The sequence below is a fragment of the Elaeis guineensis genome, chromosome 15 (assembly GCF_000442705.2).
Source record: "Elaeis guineensis isolate ETL-2024a chromosome 15, EG11, whole genome shotgun sequence".
Lineage (NCBI taxonomy): Eukaryota > Viridiplantae > Streptophyta > Magnoliopsida > Arecales > Arecaceae > Elaeis > Elaeis guineensis.
In genome coordinates, this window is record NC_026007.2 from 72593793 (window position 1) to 72613077 (window position 19285).

General features: G+C 39.0%; 2 protein-coding genes across 4 annotated transcripts; both read right to left on the reverse strand.

The window, feature by feature from the left end:
* Window positions 1–1240: 1240 nt before the first annotated feature.
* Window positions 1241–10700, reverse strand: LOC105058678 (RNA demethylase ALKBH10B). Its single transcript, XM_010941678.3, is given in 9 exon segments — window positions 1241–2165; window positions 3697–3854; window positions 3927–4039; window positions 4129–4248; window positions 7320–7367; window positions 7370–7436; window positions 7564–7685; window positions 9343–9462; window positions 9916–10700. Coding segments are annotated over 9 exon segments (2121 nt in total). The 5' UTR covers window positions 10499–10700; the 3' UTR covers window positions 1241–1375.
* A 6243-nt stretch (window positions 10701–16943) lies between these two features.
* LOC105058679 (UV-B-induced protein At3g17800, chloroplastic) lies at window positions 16944–19285 on the reverse strand. 3 transcript variants are annotated; one of them, XM_010941682.4, is made up of 4 exons: window positions 19267–19285; window positions 18597–18776; window positions 18156–18448; window positions 16944–18064 (listed from the first exon to the last, which is right to left on the reverse strand). In XM_010941682.4, the coding sequence occupies exons 2-4, from the start codon at window positions 18741–18743 to the stop codon at window positions 17236–17238; spliced, it is 1269 nt and encodes a 422-aa protein (XP_010939984.2). In that variant the 5' UTR covers window positions 18744–18776; window positions 19267–19285; the 3' UTR covers window positions 16944–17235. The 3 variants fall into 3 exon arrangements, with proteins under 3 accessions (XP_010939984.2, XP_010939983.2, XP_010939982.2); XM_010941681.4 differs by lacking the exon at window positions 19267–19285 and adding an exon at window positions 19116–19210; XM_010941680.4 differs by lacking the exon at window positions 19267–19285 and adding an exon at window positions 18881–19090.

The following is a 19285-nucleotide window of genomic DNA, read 5'->3' on the forward strand; positions in this document are numbered from 1 at the left end:
TACTTTTTTTAAAGGCTCGGATTATATAAATAAGGAAGAATATGAATGCAAGGACACCAGCAAACCTCAACAGTATAAATTTGTAGTCTGAATGTAGATTGTTAGGTTGGAGGTTTGAAGAACAGGCTGTGGGAGGTTTAACCGCGTGGGATCAGCTTCGGAGAAAAAAAGATAAGATGGAAGAGTACAGAGGAGAAAAACAGAGGGAAAGGCAATATCCAACGATCAAAAAGAGCAACTAAAATCCACGAAAGGAGTGATCAGAGTCAGCCAAAGGAGATTCTCTAGTAGTAGATTTTGTTCTTTGTTGGAGGGTCCAATCCGCTTAAATACTAGACTTTTCCGAGTAGAAAACTGACCCCAGATATGCTGATCAAGTTACCTTTCCCACCAGGTTTTCAGCCATCCGACCCAAACAGAGGTGATTGCCCAGTTTTCAAACACTGTACCAAATACGAGACGTTGGATATAAAGGAACAACAAAGCTAATTGAGAATCAAATCTCTCTTGTTTTTCTGGATGCAACGACACAGAATACCATGCTAATAATAACACAACGAAAGACCCATATATGCAATTGCTCAGATGATATCACCCCTCGTAATTTGGATAAGGTGACAGATAGTTTGATTTCGATTAAAATTAAACTTTCCATTAGCAGAATGGACATAGGATGTTAAAGATAAATACTAGCCCCATATAACATCATATTGTTAGTAGCACGATAGGCTTGGTTATATTTTCCTCTTTTCCAATTTTACGAGAAGAACCGGTGATAGCAAGGACAAACCATCTGTGTAAGCTTTCGGACCCCATCCTTTCTGTACCTCAATATCGGAGGGTTCATTACTGGAGATTGGGCGCAACAGCCGTCCGGTTTCTAATTTTCAAAAAAAAAAAAAAAAGGGATAAAGAAACAATACCCCAAATTTATGGACGCAGTGATATAATGATCAGCATATTTACAATGAGTGTTGGGTTAGCACTTTGTTCACCAAGAGTAAACATTAAACACAAACTTTTTGTATGAGCTCTGCAGGCCAAAAAGTTGCTACTCCCTCTGAAAGATTAAGCAAGCATAATATCTGGAGAAAATGTTTTTCTCTTCTTCTGAGTAAAGTTCATATAAACAAATAGCAAAAGTTTGGAAACAATAACAGCAAAATGAAATGGAAAAAAAAGGAAAAAAGAAAAATTTAGACCCTACAAAAATTAAAAACAGATTTAGTTCTAAATCTCAACTCACAAGGTGGTCAAGCAACCTCTCTGTCACACTTTACATTTGCTCCGAAACTTTGCATGGTTTCCTAAAAATCCGTTTCTGCTATTGATTGAGAAGAACACATCTCCCTCATGTGTCTGAATCCACTTCAATCTACTTGGTAGCATTACCTGCTGGCTTGTTCACCACTTTTTTTGTAGCACAAACATTCTGCTGGTCTTCCTTACCTACCACCATCCTCTCACCAACAACAATATCACGGCTGGAGTCCCCATTACAATGCAATTTAGGTCCTGTCTCATCTGCCCTATTCTTTGACGAAGTCTTTGGAGAAGCATTGTTGATCAAATTTGGCTTTTCCAACCCGCTGCTTTCATTCTCAGCCAAGGCAGCTGTCTCCAGAGGAAAGCTAGTTTCAGTGGATGCTGAAGCCACAGGTGGCTGCTGCAATGTTGGAGAATGGCCAGATCCAGGTGGAGGCAGGAACACTCCAGTTCCAGGAACCAGCAATTGAGGTGCTGGGTGCCTTGCAGGTGCAATCACTGTCCATGCAGCTGATGAGGGAGTCACTGTGACAGGTGCAGAATAAGGCATAGCTGCAGAGGTGACAGGGGAAGATGCAATTAAGACCTGCTGGTGGATTCCATTAGGTGGGGGCAGGTGTTGGGGGCAGATAGACGGTGCTGGCAGGACACCAGTAGCAGGAACAACGCCATAATGCTTAGGGCCAGATGACTGATGGGCAAGGTTCTGCGGTCTAACTGAACTTGAGCCCCAAGGTGATGGTGGAGGTACAGTGGATGAAGAGTGGCGCAAGCCTTCAGATGGAAAAGCCTTTTTTGGTCGGGACTTCCCGAAAGTTAAAAAGATGCGCTGCTTCCGCAGGGGGGGGATAGCATGCTTGGCTAGATCAGCACTTGTTCCTTGCATCACAAGAAGAGCTCTATTGTATACAAAGATGAGAGAGCACAGGTTAGAAAATATTGGCAGAATCTTAACTTCTGATTCATCACTAATTCAAGCAATTTTAATTGGACAGGATTCACTGTTAGATTTCTTGGTTCAAGCTATTTCTTCTGCATGGTCATTTTTCTTACATACATTAAATCTATGCAATGCCAGATCTAAAATAATGGTAGAGATGTGATGCACAACCAATTGATATATGTCAAAGTTTGCCCCGACTCATTCTTCAAAATATATAAATACAAATTATCCAATAAAGTAAGTGCATTTAATGGTGCTGCACATCCAAAAAATTAAATATGAAATTAGATAATACACACCAACAGCTGAAATGTTCAGTTAAGAATTCAAAAAAATCATGAGAATGTTGTTATGTCTGTTTAACTTATGACATTATTGCACTTGGATGATCTTTAAGTGTTCTTTGTATGTGCTGCTTTTCTGCAAACCAAACACAATATGATGATAAGATTTGTCAGTTGAACAAATTTTGAGTGATGTCAGTAGTTTTCATGAAATGGCCCCACCTTTAGGAGTCCAATTTGATTTTCGTTGTTCCAAATCATAAACAAGAATGAGTTCTTGACGTGGTTAAAAATTAGATATACATAGGTTTGCATTTCGTCATGAAGGTATTAGTGGTCCCTAATGTACAAGTTCTCAAGGTAACTCCTACCCTAACAGCTAAAAATGTTCTGTTAAGAATTCAAAAAATCATGAGAATGTTGTTATGTCTGTTTAACTTAATACATCATTGCACTTGGATGATGTTTAAGTGTTCTTTGTATGTGCTGCTTTTCCACAGACCAAACACAATATGATGATATGATCTGTCAGTTGAACAAATTATTGAGTGATGTTGGTAGTTTTCATGGAATGGCCCTACCTTTAGGAGTCCAATTTGATTTTCATTGTCCAAATCATAAACAAGAAATGAGTTCTTGACATGGTTAAAGATTAGATACACATAGGATTGCATTTTGTGATTAAGGTATTAGTGCTCCCTACAATATGTACAAGTTCTCAGGGTAACTCCACACTGCACACCCCCCCCCCACAAATCAAAAAAACCCCACCCCAAAGCAAACATGCACATGCACAAAAAATAAATCTCTCTCTATGATAGAGCAAAGATTGATAACTTTTTCCATGTTCTATTATTATATTTGTTGCAGTGTTTGGTATACCCAAACCCATGCTTGTATGCTTCCAATTTCTGATGTATGAATTATGACTCAACGGATTACTACAAATTACAAAGGATCAAATCCTAAAAGGATCCCTCATGAGAAATTCTGAGCCATCTAAGCATTTTTTCCAGTTTCAGAAGAAAATAACTAGATTAAAAAAAACATATGCATGTCACAAGCAAAAGGAGAACTCTACTGCTTCCCACCTGCAAGTTGATCAGAAAAATTAAATACCATAATCAATTAACAATAAAGGTTCTCTTATTGACACTATCTTTAAAAGTCATGGGACACAGAAAAAGAAAAATGAAAGCCTACCCCTTAGCAAGACAGAGCTTGAGAGAACCTCTGTAATCCCCCACACGGTGATCTCCCCCAATTGCCCGGCCAAAGACAATGTCACATTCTGCCAAAAATAAACTACAAAGAGGCCTACCATACCAGGGCGGCCTGGTATGAGGATGCAAATGGTCCCCCTATACAAGAACAAAAATCAGGCTCATATACTGATACTAATTTCAAAAGCATCATTTTTGACAACTACTTACCTCATCAAAAAAGTCAATAGTGCAAAAGTCAGGCTTGCCAGGAATAATCTGCAGCTGAACCAAGTGATCAAACATATCCTGCACTAAACCAGGAATATCTTCCACCTTCCGCTCTGAAAGTTTGGTGTTTAGGTCCACATCAGAAAAAGAAAAAGATAAAAAGGCAACATCAATTTACACTTTAGCAACAAGCAAAACTTGCCTTTACAGGTCCCTGCTGTGTTTTCATCTTCTAGAGATCCTTCAGTAATAGGAAGGCCTAACTGAATCATTTCCCGTCCATGCCCCTTCATTGGTCTTTTTGACATCACAATCGTCCGCCCTGCTTCCCATCATCCCAATATTGTAAAATAATGGCAAATATGGACATCATATTCTATTCAATTCCATTTGAATTATTGGATCTGGTTGCCAGAACCAAGTGCGACTTCACAAATGAAAAACAAATATGAGCATGCAGATTTTGCAACCCAGAAAGCACATTTTTTTGTCTCAATAATGATTATGAACTACTTTATGAAATATGAGAACAAGAAAGGAGATGCACACAAAATTAGTGGGCAATTAGCCATACAAAAGCCCACATGATCACTTGAAGCACAAGAAACAACATGATTCCATGGTTATGCTACCAATAATCATGAAATCCATATTGAATTTTCAAGCAAAGCACTTCAATAGTGCAGGTTTCATCTTCACTGGCATTAGGGACACTTCCCATTCACCGCTACCATCTTTGGCATTGATCTGCATAAGAAGAATGCTACAACTTGTAGGTTTTCATTACCTACAGATGGCAAGAATTATACCAGCCACCCACTAATGTATGGGATCCAATGTGACATACTGTCAGGGCCGCCTTATGCAATGAATGTGTGGGTTCACACAGCACCTATAGGCAGAAAACCTTTAAAACACGTTACCCAGAAAACGGTATAAATATTTTCCAAAAATCAACACCTTTAAGTTGCAAATCAAATTGTCATGGAGAAAGTGCTCACGAGCAAAGATGAGAAATTACATATAACATCCACCATGCCAGCAGAACAGAGAAGTGTATCAGAGTTGAAAAATGTAAGATAAAACACATGCATGCATCTTCGCCGTGCATATGTGTGAGCACACAAGCAGAGAAGGGTGCATACTGAATTATAAACTTCATCAGTTTGTTTGTGTTATTGTCGCTTTTAGAATAGAATGGGTTTAGATTAGATATTGCATTTTGACAATGTAGATCTCAGAGAATGCCTCGGTAATTCTAAATAGATTATGAGCTCCAGTGTTACTTTCAAGAAAGATTACATAAAATAGGATCTTTTCTCCTTTTCTCCAGATATTTTAGGCCAGAAATTAGTGGATTATACAACAGGGGGTAGCCCATCCACCACTGAGCTGCCACCAAACTAGACAAAAGCTGAACCTACATGAATCAAACAACCTCAAAACCAGGCAAAATCATGCCCATCATGCAACTATCGGCAACACCTAAACCAAGCCTCTCTTTACAGAGCCTAAGCTGTGACATCCATGCCAAAGCATCCCAAAAACCAAGTCTGAACCCTCGAAAAACTCCACTCAGGGCACACACCAATTACACCGCTTTGTAATCCCATGTCCACTCAAGAAGATTGAACTGTAAATCCTTCACAGCCAAGCCATGGTACCAAATATTGAACCGCCGCCCTGGTCATATAAAAGTTTAAATACTTGACAAATAGGAAAAACGTTAGGGATTACATTGAGTAGACATGGATATCTTGATCAGGGCCAGAAATGTGTATTTTTCATATGCAAATTATTTTAATAGAAATTCCGTTTTTATTTAAACTATATTCATGCAGTCATTTTCCTCCACTTAAATTGTAGGTCACATAAAAACCCCATACTCTATTTCCAACTCTTTCTCAGTTTGGCCTGAAATCATTGTTAATTTTTATCGAGATAAATACCAGCTATTTTTACATTCGGAGCTACCACTCCCAGTCCTCAAGCTCATGTACACATGTATGGAGCTAGCATATGCAAAGTTGCTCTCTGCTTGTTTTCCTTGCCTCCCCAATTTAACATCACATAAGCTGGATAACACTTATTGGACCATATGTAAGTAACAATAAAAATAATTGCTTCAATGACACTAGTGTACAAGTCTGAGATAAACCAAACAACATGCTCTAAAAGCAATTACCTATACCCTATAGTTGATACTGACATTATCAACATAATGATAACGACATCCTTCTTTCTGTTTCAACTTTCCCCCGCATACATTTCCATGATAAAAGGCTTCATGAGGAAGATATCAAATCATCAATGAGTAGACATATAGCATTCGACAAACTATGTATCACGTGCTTGTAAACAAACAAAAGTCAACTTTGTCATATGCATGGACATGCACAGACACACAATACATACTAGTCTACCAGCATGTGCATTGCATGTGGGAGTCTGAATAAGGTTCATCAAATTATAAACGCCAATCTGGATCCCATCATAGGAAGAGTGAGTAGAGGAAAAATGTTAGGGCTGCGGGGGAGGGGGAAGAGATATTGAGATTGAATAGGATAGTAGGTGAAAGAGAATAGTAACAGATTGGAACAAGATTTTTATTAATTAGAACAAATTGGCGAACGCACACCAAGCTATAGTCCTTAAAAGAATTTTATACAATTATCGCATGCTATTCAATTAATTTCCCGTATGCACAACTAATGACAGACATGCTTTATCTATTAGTTGGTGCGGTTATGTCATCTTTCTGCAGCAAAGGTGACACAAGCTCATGGATAAAAGGAATGAAATACAATATAAGATAAAGAATGAGCTCCATTAAGAATTAATGATTTGTGTATTTATGATGTTCATCAAATTAACTATTAAAAGTTAATTGCAGAACTAAGTGCTGACCATTGAGGAAAAAAAGTTCTTCAACAGGTTAAAGATAAAAAATAATAACACAGCAACTTCTTAGGAAATTAAATATAATCAGTTAATACTATGATTCAGCTCTTTTAAAGCAGAGAAGATGGTTAAGTGATTGCAATGAAGTTCTTGCTAGTCCTATATGCTTTTTGAGATCTTCTCAACTGAGGAGCAAATGTTATGCCTAATTAGGTGCATTTTTTATTATGTTCAAAATGAAAATGAAGGGGCATGAAGAAGAGAATATTCATTTTCATAATTATCGTGCTCCATAAAACAAATATGCTTCAGCTATTGAGATATATGGCATGGAATATTTTTATTGAAAAACTTATCAAATCCCTTAAAATATAAAAGGTCAAGAAAATGTTTCCTAGATCAGGATCTTATTCTATTAGAACGAATGCATCTAAACAATAGTGGCCATCTCATCTTTTCAAGAGAGAAGAAAATGGACAACGCTGAACTTGCCTCGAAACTCTCCTCTACGACCAGCAGCTCTCAAGTCATTTGCCAAGAAACAAGTCTTGTAATTTCTGAGCTATCCAATATCTCCTCATAGAGCTTTAGTCCTTCAACGACATTGACCTGCAAAATTGCATTTATGCTTTCATAGTCTGCATGCCTTGCAAGGCTTAAAAAAGAAATTTTCCTTCATCAAAGAGGCAGCTATTTCAGAAAAGAGAAAAGATCAGCATGGTATATTAGAATATACCACTTTTCCATCACTTATTTCATTGGCCACAAAATCTTTGGGGACAGGACTAAATTTCCGTTTTCCATCTTCATTTGAGGTAATATCCCCAGCATGGCGAGGAACGGAATCACTGCTAGTCCCTTTAAAAAGAAAAAGAAAGAAAAGAAACTCAACTTTAGAGTATTTATTTAACTGAATAATAATGATAATAATACTGAAGTCATTCTATCAACTATAACATGAAGTCACAAATTGATCATTTAGATCCAATTAAAGTCATGTGAGAGTAGTCAAAACAGAATAGAGGAAAAAACTTCTTGATGAGCACAATTTGTTCGCATGCAATCATATCAAAGAATGAAGAGTTAGAAGGAAGCAGTTTAGGTCATCATATATGGCAACTGCAACCTGAGATTGAATGGTGGATGCAGATTGCAGACCCCTATATCAGAACCAACAGTATCACTCTGTCACACAGTTCCCCATGTGAAGGGGTGTGGGGTGGACTTGAGATCAGATCCAGATCCACTCATCCTCCTGCATTAAATTTTTCCTTGCAATCGCCACATGTGGCCATGTAATCATGTTCCAAGCAAGAAGGCCTTTAGAACATCAAAGAAAGTACTCTATGATGATTCGAATGCAGTCCAGCTCATCATAATCCATCCACATTTTGATTAGAGTTTAAGACCAGCAAATTGGGTAGACTATAACAATATGTGAATAATTTTGGGAGTTGCTCAGTAATCAGATTATGGTCATACTCATTTAAAAGTAGTTTGTGTAGTTGTTAATAGCTTTAAGAGTACTGCTTCAGGGCTTTCATTTTGTGCACATGAAAAGTTCCCTTCGCCACAAGGCACAAGAGGACTTATGTAACTCATGGGAATTGGTGCAATACACAGGAGACAGCGGTTGATTGAATGATTATTTACCAGGTCAAAATGAGTGGACTTGATGAATTTTTTGCTTGGAATAACAGGGAGTCCCAGAGCATTTTCCTAGCTTTATTGTACTTTTGAGAACATTTATAGTAAGCTAACCTCGGTCTTCAAACTGCTCCACATGTCCAGCTATCAGGCGCAGTTTGCACATATTTGATGATATCATCATCTTAAGCCACATTTATTGAAAAATAACAATGCAAGTTCAGAAGTTGAAATTTTAAATATGAATGGATAGCCTGAGCAGTTTTGTGATTGGAATGTGACCATTGGGACATTAATTCCATAAGTTTGAGTTCATCAAGACAAGAAGGTCAAGTAAGATGCTTCCTGGAATGCTAGAAAATTATCTAATTATTATCAAATGTATGAAAACTTCCTGCAAGTAGAGTCATTTATCCACATTATCAAATTAATGAAAGGAATGGTGCATCAAGAGAATGGGTAGTTCGAAACACTAATTACAAATGACTTCAAATTCTTATAAGAAAGTGCAAGAGGGCATTTGATCGTCACAAACCGAATGTGACTTATGTCATAGAGGATCCTGTTCATTATGATTATACCATCAAGATAAACCTTTTCGCCCAACAAACTTTAAAGAGAAGCAATTTCCATATAACACAAAACTTACAGCGTAAAAGCAAATGTCATGATAAACATAATTGCGTTTATTGTAGCAAGAAGCAAAGGAAATTATATAATGATGGAATTGTTAATAGACCTAAACATGCTGTATCAATTTTGAAATTTGACTGCAAATTAAGCATATTAAATTAGATCCTGTATATCATGGTCCATTTTCTCTTCTTGTCTAGAAGATCTTTCGAAATAGTGAAATGTGAAAGCATACCTATCAAGTGTGTGCTAACATCTGTGACAGCAGGTTTCAATTTACTGTGCTCAGTTCCAGCTGGATTTTCTCCCTCCTTCAGGCTGCAATTTTCTATCATAGTTGAAATATCACCGTCACCTGGATGTAATGCAATGCATAAAGACTGTACATTAGAACCAACAGCGCTCATTTTGTTTTGTTCAATATTTATTCAAAATTCATTTCTTAACTATTATGGGAGCGATGTAGCTGAATACATCCGTCTTATAATAGACCTCCCCAGACAGATACCTAATATTACTATGACAATACTACATTGTACAAGATTTAGATCGTGCATCAGCAACCTAAATTTCAAATCTAGGAAGTACTAAAAATCATATTGAAATTGTACTTAAAGAACCCTTATAAATAACAGGTAAGAAATGCTACAAATATTATCTGTTATTTGAAGACATACCGACACGCATCGACAAATGGCACATCAACAATTCATTATAAAATCATTTTCCTCAGACTAACGCAGAAAGTGCTCATGATAACCATCAGAAATAAGAACGCGACAGTTTAGGAAAAGCTACAAATGCTCACCCTTCTTCTCCACCACATCTGATGAGTTTTTCGATCCCAACATGTCAGCTTTGCCCTTTGGCATCAAATCTTCTCCTTTACGCGAATTATCTGCCACCTTCGCTGTCCCGACCGCTTCCATCCCAACTGAAACTGAAGCAGGGGAGCTGTGGTTCTCTCGAACACCCTCAAAACGATGTGCCTGCCGGGACCAAAACCCCGGTTTCCTCCCGTCCTTTTCCTTCGGCCCAACGAAGTGCCTCTGCTGCTGCCTCCTCCAAGCCACCTGCTGCAAAGCGAACATGACCTCAGCCACCGGGAAATACTGCTGGAAGTGGAGGACAGGCTGCCAGAGGCTGCGCCGCTGGTGAATGCACCCGGCAACATGATCGTACTCCCCGGGCTCACCAATGGCCCGGAGGTGATGAATCATTAGGTCAATAATGGCATTAGCCGCCGCGAACTCCCCCCTCAGCCACGAGATGAACCCATCCCTCTCATCAGGAAACCACTGCCGCTGCACCTCACCGCCGCTGCCGACTCCACCACCTCCCGCAAACTGCATGCGCTCTGGGGCCACTGCATTTCCTGATGGAACCGACATCGCCGACAAAACCAATCCCACTCTAATTCACAATCCCATACCTCAAGATGCAACCCCCTCCAAAATATAATCCACTCAAAATCCTTCAAAAAACACCAAAATGATCACCAAATCCCGGCAAACAATCCCCCTAATACAAAACTCGGATCAACAAGATTACAGAAAGAAGTCACACGCAATGCAGGTAAAATTCAGATCTTTACAACCGATCAAACCGCGATCGAGGTGATAATTACGAACAGATACCGAAATCGAGCGAAAAAACGCAGTGAACTGGAACTGGTGGAGAGATCCGGGATAGGAGTGGATTCAAGCGATTGGAGAAGGGATTGCGCAAGAGCCCGGCTTGATCTCAACTAGGAAAAAAGATACCTTTCCCCGCAGAGAGAACGGATTCAGGGAGCTGTGGAACTCAATTCCGCAAGATCTATATCGATCTTGGCGGAAAGAAAAGAAGAGAGGATCCAAGAGAGGGGGCAGGGGAGAGGATCTAGGGTTTTGGGAGGGAGAGGTGGCTTGTGGAGCACGCTTCCGCTGCTCCCCTTCTATCTACTGCTCATGAGAGAGAGAAAGAGAGAGAGAATGAGTGTGAAGGGGATCGGGGATTCCTCGGCTTGGCGTGCACAACAATCAGGACGCCCGTAAAGGATGTTATATGCGGTAACGGGTTTATCATCTACACCGTCCGTATTTAGCGTCGCGTGGCTACCCTTCGTAACACGACGCCCGCAAATTAACGGACAGGATGGATTTGAAGGGAAAACTGGAGGGAGTTGGACTTCCTCACAGAATTTGTGTGCAAGCTGGGGATTGGCAGTTGCGTTGCCAAGAGTTTTCTTTCGGAGCGCGTTTCCCTGCTCGACGTTGACCGTTTCACAAACAGGACCATGGGTCGGATTTTGGAGGGCCCGCGGCAGCGTTTCGGAGCTCGGGACGCGGAGTCGCGGACGCGGCGATGTTATGGAGCCGGTCGGGGGAGTGTCAGGCCCGAGGAATTCGTTGGTCGGCCCCTGTGGCCTGGGTCCATTTTTAAGGTTTCTAATTAAAAATGTTACCCAAATATTTTACTCCTCCCCAAATTGGACAGAATGATTTTAATAAAATTAAATAGAAATGGTTTGACTAACAGATTTAAAAATTAAAAATCATTCGATTTCGCATACAATCGCGATGATTCTCCGATCCAAAACGATATCCGGAATCAAACTTGAGACCGAACATATCCAATATTTAATATTCTTAATATATTTTATATTTAATATAAATCTAAACTACTATCCAATGAGAATGGTTATGTTATTATTTTCAGATATATCTTTTAGATGTTTTAGTATGAATTATATTATGGATAATATCTTTAATTTGGTTGTTTATATGTGAAATTTTGAAATAGACAAAAAAGTTAAATATTTTTAGTTTTTCAATTTTAGTTCTAGTTTTATGCTTTTTTTTTTTTTTTTTATGGTGGTTATGAATTTTTATTTCAAAAACCATTTGATTTTGATTTTGGAAGGTGATATTCGGTTTCGCTTTGGATTTTTTTCACTAATTGCACCTCCATTGAGATCCATATTTCTAATGTTCATAAGATCATTCATTGTAAATTTTGTAGTGACAATGTCATCTCCTTGATCCATTTACCATAATGTTATTACCATCATGGCTATGCAATGGCTAGCATTCAAATGATAATGAATGCTTTAGCAACTTAAAAATGTAACTCAAAAGCTCACTTGGAAATGCATATTTAATTATATATAATTGGATAGATGATTAATTGAATGGGGATGAAGTGAGTTCTTGTAACGTTCTAAATCCACTGTCACCTGGGTTGGCAAATGATATGGCCTTACATTCCATAAAATATAACTGTAGAGAATATGCAAAGCCTCTTAGATGAAAACAACTTTCACAATATAAATTCTCATTCCAAAATAAGGTAGATAACTCCAATATCATAAATAACAAGATGGGCCCAAACATAATTTATGATCATCCACTAACATTAGAAATGCTCTAAATCTTCTTCATCTCTCACTAGCAAATCTCAAATCTCAACACTAAGCATCCCATAGCTCTCAAAAAGAAAGAGAAGAAATGGTATGAACTAAGAGCTTCATAAGAAATCTCATATACAAACACCAATATAAATAGTTTAAAGATTAAAATTAGCAAATAATGAAATGATCAATATTAGAAGAAATATAATTATTATTACATCACATACCGACTATCCAACACTAATCAAATAAATTAGTAAACACATATATACATTATATACCATCAAATAGCCATTCTATATAAAAGTAATATAATATATATTTTCAAATAAATGTTTTTTATTTAACGGTGGTCTCAAATAACCTCTTTTTTTTCATTTCTTATGGATAGGATTTAGATCTGACAATAGTTAACTTTTCAATTTTAGACTAATTACAGTTAGACTTTAATCTTTAATTGGTAAACTAAAATACTATGTTTTTGTTCATAGCAAAACTATCCATAGTATTATATGCCTGTCCATCGTAAGGCTATCCCCACAATATCATGTTCCTATCCATGACAAGGCTGTCTATAATTGGTGTGGCTAGTCTAAAACACTTCTTACTTAAACAATTAAATTATTAAATCTTATTCTTATCAAGTAAAATATAGTTTCATACAATATTTTTTTCAAATTTCAAAGTAACCGGTATCATATTCCAAACAATTGAAAATCATCGACATCTGTTATGTGTATATAATAAAGAAAACATACATTGATGCTGGCAATCACATATATTGATGCTGGGAATCACATGGTGAACAATAACTATCCATACAAAATCAAAAACTATCAACACATGATATGTAAATATATAAGTAAATATATATATACATATAGGTGATCATGTACATGAATTCTTACTTTTATGGAGAAAAAAAAATCAAGCAAATTACCTACCAATCCACAGGTACCCCTAACATATCCCATCAGTTCGATATTCATATTTAACATAATTAGTGTCATTAGTTATCCTCATCAAAATCCAACAAAACTAATCTTAATACTTAAATTTTCCCAACTAATTATTTAAACTAAATAATTGAAGAGATTAGAACTCCCGCCATGGTTCAAGGGTTCCAAGCGCAGAACCCACGCCAGACCACTTTGTTAGGACGGCTATATCCTTACAAAATTAGATTAGAAAGGAAATAAATATGAAAGAAGGATAAGGGACATGGCCAACTAGATGGTGGCGCCAGGCATAGCAAATCCGATCATATATAAACGACAATGGACTAAATCAAAAAAGTGACAATCTAATCTATACACGCATAGCACAACAATGGATATCAAAGGTGAGGTTCAATAAGATCCGACGAAGATAGACTAGTGGCAACAGGTAATAGCATGGATTTAAGGGTCACAAACCATGTTAGAGAGGGGAAATCGGCTTAAATGTAGCATTAGGTCAAGGCCTTAGCTTAAGTGCTTGACAATTAGATCCAATGATAGCAAAATGTGGTGAGGTTAGAGAAGGAAAAAAAAAAAAAAAGAAAAAGGATAAGGAGAGCATGGGAAACACAAAGGGAAATTGGAGATTAGTCAAATCAACTGGCTTGCAAGCCCACCGATTAGATCCGACCACAGGTGATGGAGGGAAGGCTGAAAGAGAAACTCTTGGCGGTCTGATGCCAGCCCGAGGCCATGCACTCAATAGCAAGCTCTTGGTGGTCTGATGCCAGCCGAACGGTCGCTGGCATGACCACGACCAAAAGAGGGAGAGTGACAAGGCACGTCAAAGAGGAAGAGGAGGAGATCCAATGATTGAGATAAAAAGAATAAAGTAGTGGTAGCAGAATAGAGGAATCATGCATCAAGCAATATTGCTGTGTTCCCCACCCAGCCGAAAAAGGTGCAAAGAAGCTGTTCCACCAACATCATGCATCGACGGGCTGTTTATGAAACTATGCGGCAAATCATGTCCCAGTGACAATTATAGCCCATCCCACCTATATCTAGAGAAATTTTTTGTGCACCGTAGGCGGTGCAGAACCCTATGCACCGTCCGTGATGATTGGCTTACATACGGAACTGAAAGAAAAATAATTTTTTCTATGCATCGCATTCTGACATTCTGATCCTGCATGTCAGTCAATTACCGCAGACGGCGCGCACATTCTGCACTGCCCGCGATGCACAAAGAATTTCTCTACCTACTGAGGTCCAAAGACGTCCCACTAGACTGCCAGCCCACAAAGAATTTCTCTACCTACTGAGGTCCACAGAGTCCCACTAGACTGCCAGCCCACGTACGTGAAGTGGTTTCAGCATGGGACAAAAGCAAAGAGCATCTGAGAGGGACCTGTTAACGTGAAGAACATAGAAAATTTTATTTCATCATAAAGCAATCCTGAACCACTGTTTGTTGGTATGCTAATTTAGCACGCCAATATTGATTGCTCAGCATGCAAAGATATTGAGTAATCGTAGACCTTTGTTTTTTTTAGGTCCTCAAGCTCTTAAAACTCTTTGTACTCTCTCCTGCCACAGGCAAAGACTCAATTGAGCAATCATTTTGAACAGCAGGCATGCTGCTGGAATTTCTAGAGGAATAAAGAAGAGCTTTATCCTACAGGATGGATGGCCATGCCAATATTTGTTTTCGATCCACCTGCAGTGCCCTTAAACTCTCCAATCAGCATCTTGACAATATACTCTCAACTTGGAAACACTTGCATGATGGAACTTTTGCCACCATATGACTTGATGTGGCAGGAAGATATGGAGAAGAAACAAAAGAACTCTGAGAAAAAAGGATTTATGACCAAGAGATATAAAACAACAAAGAGTTTATAGTAAGTCCAATAAAATAATTCATCACAACAAAATTATTACCAAGATTCGAATTATCTACTTGTAGTCCTCTCTTGGCAGTTAACTGAGGTTCTTGGCACATTCTCTAAAGACACTCGAATCGGACCAAAAATCTTTCAAAGCAATTCATATGATCATTATAACTGTGTTAATTAAGATCATTAACAAACAATCCTAAGCAGCATATGAATACATCCCTAAGTAATCTGACCCAGAACAATAGAATTTGGCCACACAAATTCTAGAGAGATCCATATGCCCTGCTTGGATGCTGCCGGTATCCCTGAAAACTAGGGAATATTAGCTCCTCCGGCTACCCTGATCTTTCTACCACACCAGCTTCCACCATATCTGCGAAAGAGATGCACTGTCGGGAGATCTTACCGGATCGATATGATCTCCCAGCATCCAACAGACCCTAAGTAGAACACAAGACCCTTTAGATCCAGGAAAAGAGAGTAAAGATACAAACCTCAAGAATCTTGCTGGTTTCTTGTGCAAGCAATTGATTTTGATCTTAAGAGAAGTACTCACTTTAACATCATACACCTCACATGTCACACACCTCAAGGTCAGATTTCTCGATGGAGAACTTGGACTTGACCTGTTTTGTTGACCTCTATATTTTCTTTGCAATACAGCCCATGCCAGTTGATGCGGGAATCTTGTAGTTCTCCCATAAATTTTGTGCTTTGACTATATTCCCGTGCAACTAACATCAATAAAATTTTCATAAACTCAGACAAAAGCTTGTTGGCTTAAATAAACTAGGAGCCATATGACTGCAATGACCACTATTTGTAATTCTGTATGACATCTGAGATGTAGATGGAACATAGAGCATGAAGCTCTCTACATTTGGCAAAACTGAGGAGATCTAGTAATGAAAGGTAGGTGCAATAAAGGAGGCTGTTATTCGACAATGCCAAGATATTGAGGATTGCATGATCAATCTAAAATTGTTATATGATGTACATGATAAATATTGCCATAAAAGATTGTCGGCCTCACTCACCACTCTCACTTCTTGGCTCAGCCGCCCCTACTCCACCGATCCAAGAGCTTTATGATTTTTCTTTTTTTTTTTCTTTTTTATTTTTAAAGAATTAGCTAATGGATGCCATATTTGTTTTTGACATATATTACAGTATATCATACAGATACAGTAGCTGACCACCCATGCAGGCCCATAAACATACCACTAAAACTTTCGCTATGGGGGGGAACTTGTTGTAGAGATGTTCAACCTACCACCTACTTCAGCAAGCCATGTTATATTCACACTAGGAAGACTGAGGGCAGGAACAGAAGTCACACAACATACTGACTAGAAAGTATTTGTTCTATACTTCTATTTATATTACATTCGTACAAGGTAGTAGTCTGAACACAGAATGTTTAAATAAAGTTGCCGTTCAAAGTCATAAAAAAACACATAGATCTTCCAATAGGAATGAAATATTGAGCCTGTGTTGAAATTGGTCATGGCTGGCTCAAAATATAGCAAAATCATGAATAAGCTTAAGAATCTAACAGCTATGCCAATAACTTACTCTAGTTAATGAAGAATTTATCATCCTCACATAAACAAATTCTAGAATTTTATTGACTCAAATTATCCCAAATACCATTATTGAGCAATACAATTACTGAACATCAGCAGCAACTTAAATTCCTGGATATAAAGTTAAAGAGGTTCCCTATGTACAATGCTTAAACCCTCACCAATAGAATGGCAGGATCTGATAGTAACAGAAAATGTGACAACTCCATAATGCCCCCCACAAATGGCAAATACAGCAGTATGCATCGCTGATGAGCATCTTGAAACTAACTTATGCAACATTAACTTGCTCAAATTTACTCCCAAGGCAAACTAGTTAGTCATGAAATGATACCTGGTATCTACATAGCTCTCGGTGTCCCAGAGGAAAGACCCAAAAGTTACAGCCTCCAAAATAAGCCTCCTCAAACCAGCAAAACTTATCTTGACGATCTCGTCCTTGGAGGAATCAATGGTTCCCTGAGGGGCGATGACAATTTCTGGTCTCCCAAACAACGCCTCCGTGTGCTTCTCAATGATGTGAAAGGCCTCCTTTGACCTCACTTTCACATACCTCTGCAACATCTGTGAATCAAATGCTTTGAAATAGGACCGTAGCCTGCAGGGCTTGACACTATGGCCAACCCCACCATGGTTAAAGCTTGGAGAAGATCCCAAAGATGCCACGGGATGAGAATTCCCAATCTGAGTTAAGGGTCTCGACTCATCGGGCATTGCCTGTTTAACAGCATCCTCCTCATTCTCTTCAACACTTCCCCACGGGAGGGTCTTCATAGACTTCTCAAGTTGAAACCTTTGGTCCACTCTCTTAAGGAAGTATCCGTAAATTACTGAAGCAGCATAAACCAGCACAACACGAAGCTTGCTTACGGACGCAACGGAGTTCGAATCCCCTAATCCTTGCCCCAGTATAAGAGCTAGGTGGTTCTTGATCACCTCATAAGCCTCAGGAGAATGAAGCCTCTCGAGCTTCTCCTCCTCAGAAGGCCGCCATTGTTTGACCTTCCCCGAGGCGTTGGTCAATTGGGCCAGGGAGGGAACCAAGGAAATATCAGCTTCGATGAACTTCTGAACAACCAAGGCATACAGTATCTCCTCCAGGGCCCTTCTCCTCTCTTTAGCTTTCACCTCGGCAATTCTCCTAGCAATTCCGACACAAAGATCTCATCTTTAACTGTTTCACCAACAACCTATAGTTATACGGTAGGAAAGATACGATGTATGTGGCTTACCTGTACAAAACGACGTCAGTGCCGGAAGGGGAGGGCCCCTTCTTGTTCTTCTCAGCCTCGCGGTCAGTCTGGAGCTGCTCCAGCTGTTGATCAACGGCAGCAGGGACGAGATGTGGGTGGCTGATGAGGATCTGAGATAAAAACTGCCCAATTGGTGATTCCAACTGGAGAGGAGCTATCCGAGAGGACGATTCGGATGGATTAGGGGAGGAAAAAGATGCCTTGATACCAGTGTTCCTTCGAGAACAAAATCCACTTTGCCCTAGCTTCGATACAGAGAGTGAACGGCAACCCTACCATGGATCAAAGAACAAATCAAATATCACGATATCGAAGGAAGTGGAGTCAAGATCGAAACGTTCAACAAACTTATGTCTTTTTAGTTCTAATCTAGCTGAAAAGCTAAGATGAAGTGGTGGATTGGAGATCCAGATTTCAAACCTTGAGCGATCTAGTGCAGAAATGGGATTTGGGATCGAATGAGACGAAACCGGGCAGATAGGCCGCCAGAGCACACGATCTGGAAGCGAAATCGGAAGCCTTGCAGAGGTATTGGGCAGACCGAACAGCCGCCGCCGCGGCATCCATGGATCGAGATCCAAGTGCCTTAGATCTCTAACCCTGCAACACGAGAAACCCTGGATCAGAGAAATTGGTTGCAGGGAGCGAAGAAAATCACGACAAATCCCTTAAATTAGTATCAAAATAGCGATCAAATTTCGCACCAAAGGAACAAGTGGCGAGAGAGAGAGAGAAAAGGATTGGAATTAAGTTTAGGGTTAGGGTTTGGATATGGGAAAAGCGACGTTCGGCGATGTCGGGGCGGATAGGTTGCCGTTGGTAGTTGCATATAATCAGCCTACCGTCATGGTAAGCAGCTTCAAATGCATTTAAATTTGAAACTGCAGATAGAAAGGATAGAAGATCATGATAGATTTAAATTTAAATAAAGAAGATTACGATCATCTTTTGGTTTCCATCTTTAGAGTGCCTCCAAATTTTAATGAGTAGATATTTGTGTGTCCATGTAAACAAAGTCAAAAGACCCAAAAGAACGAACTTTAAATAAAGAAGAAAAACTCTTATAACTCAAAAATTTTATGGGGCCGACCTAAGAAGGCCGAAGTTGA

Coding starts and splice junctions, on each gene's coding strand:
- LOC105058679 (XM_010941682.4), bottom strand. CDS start 18,743: ATGGATGCCGCGGCGGCGGCTGTTCGGTCTGCCCAATACCTCTGCAAG. Junction 18,449..18,596: donor TCTGCACTAGATCGCTCAAG/GTTTGAAATCTG, acceptor GATCCATGGTAG/GGTTGCCGTTCACTCTCTGT. Junction 18,065..18,155: donor ACTGACGTCGTTTTGTACAG/GTAAGCCACATA, acceptor CGGAATTGCTAG/GAGAATTGCCGAGGTGAAAG.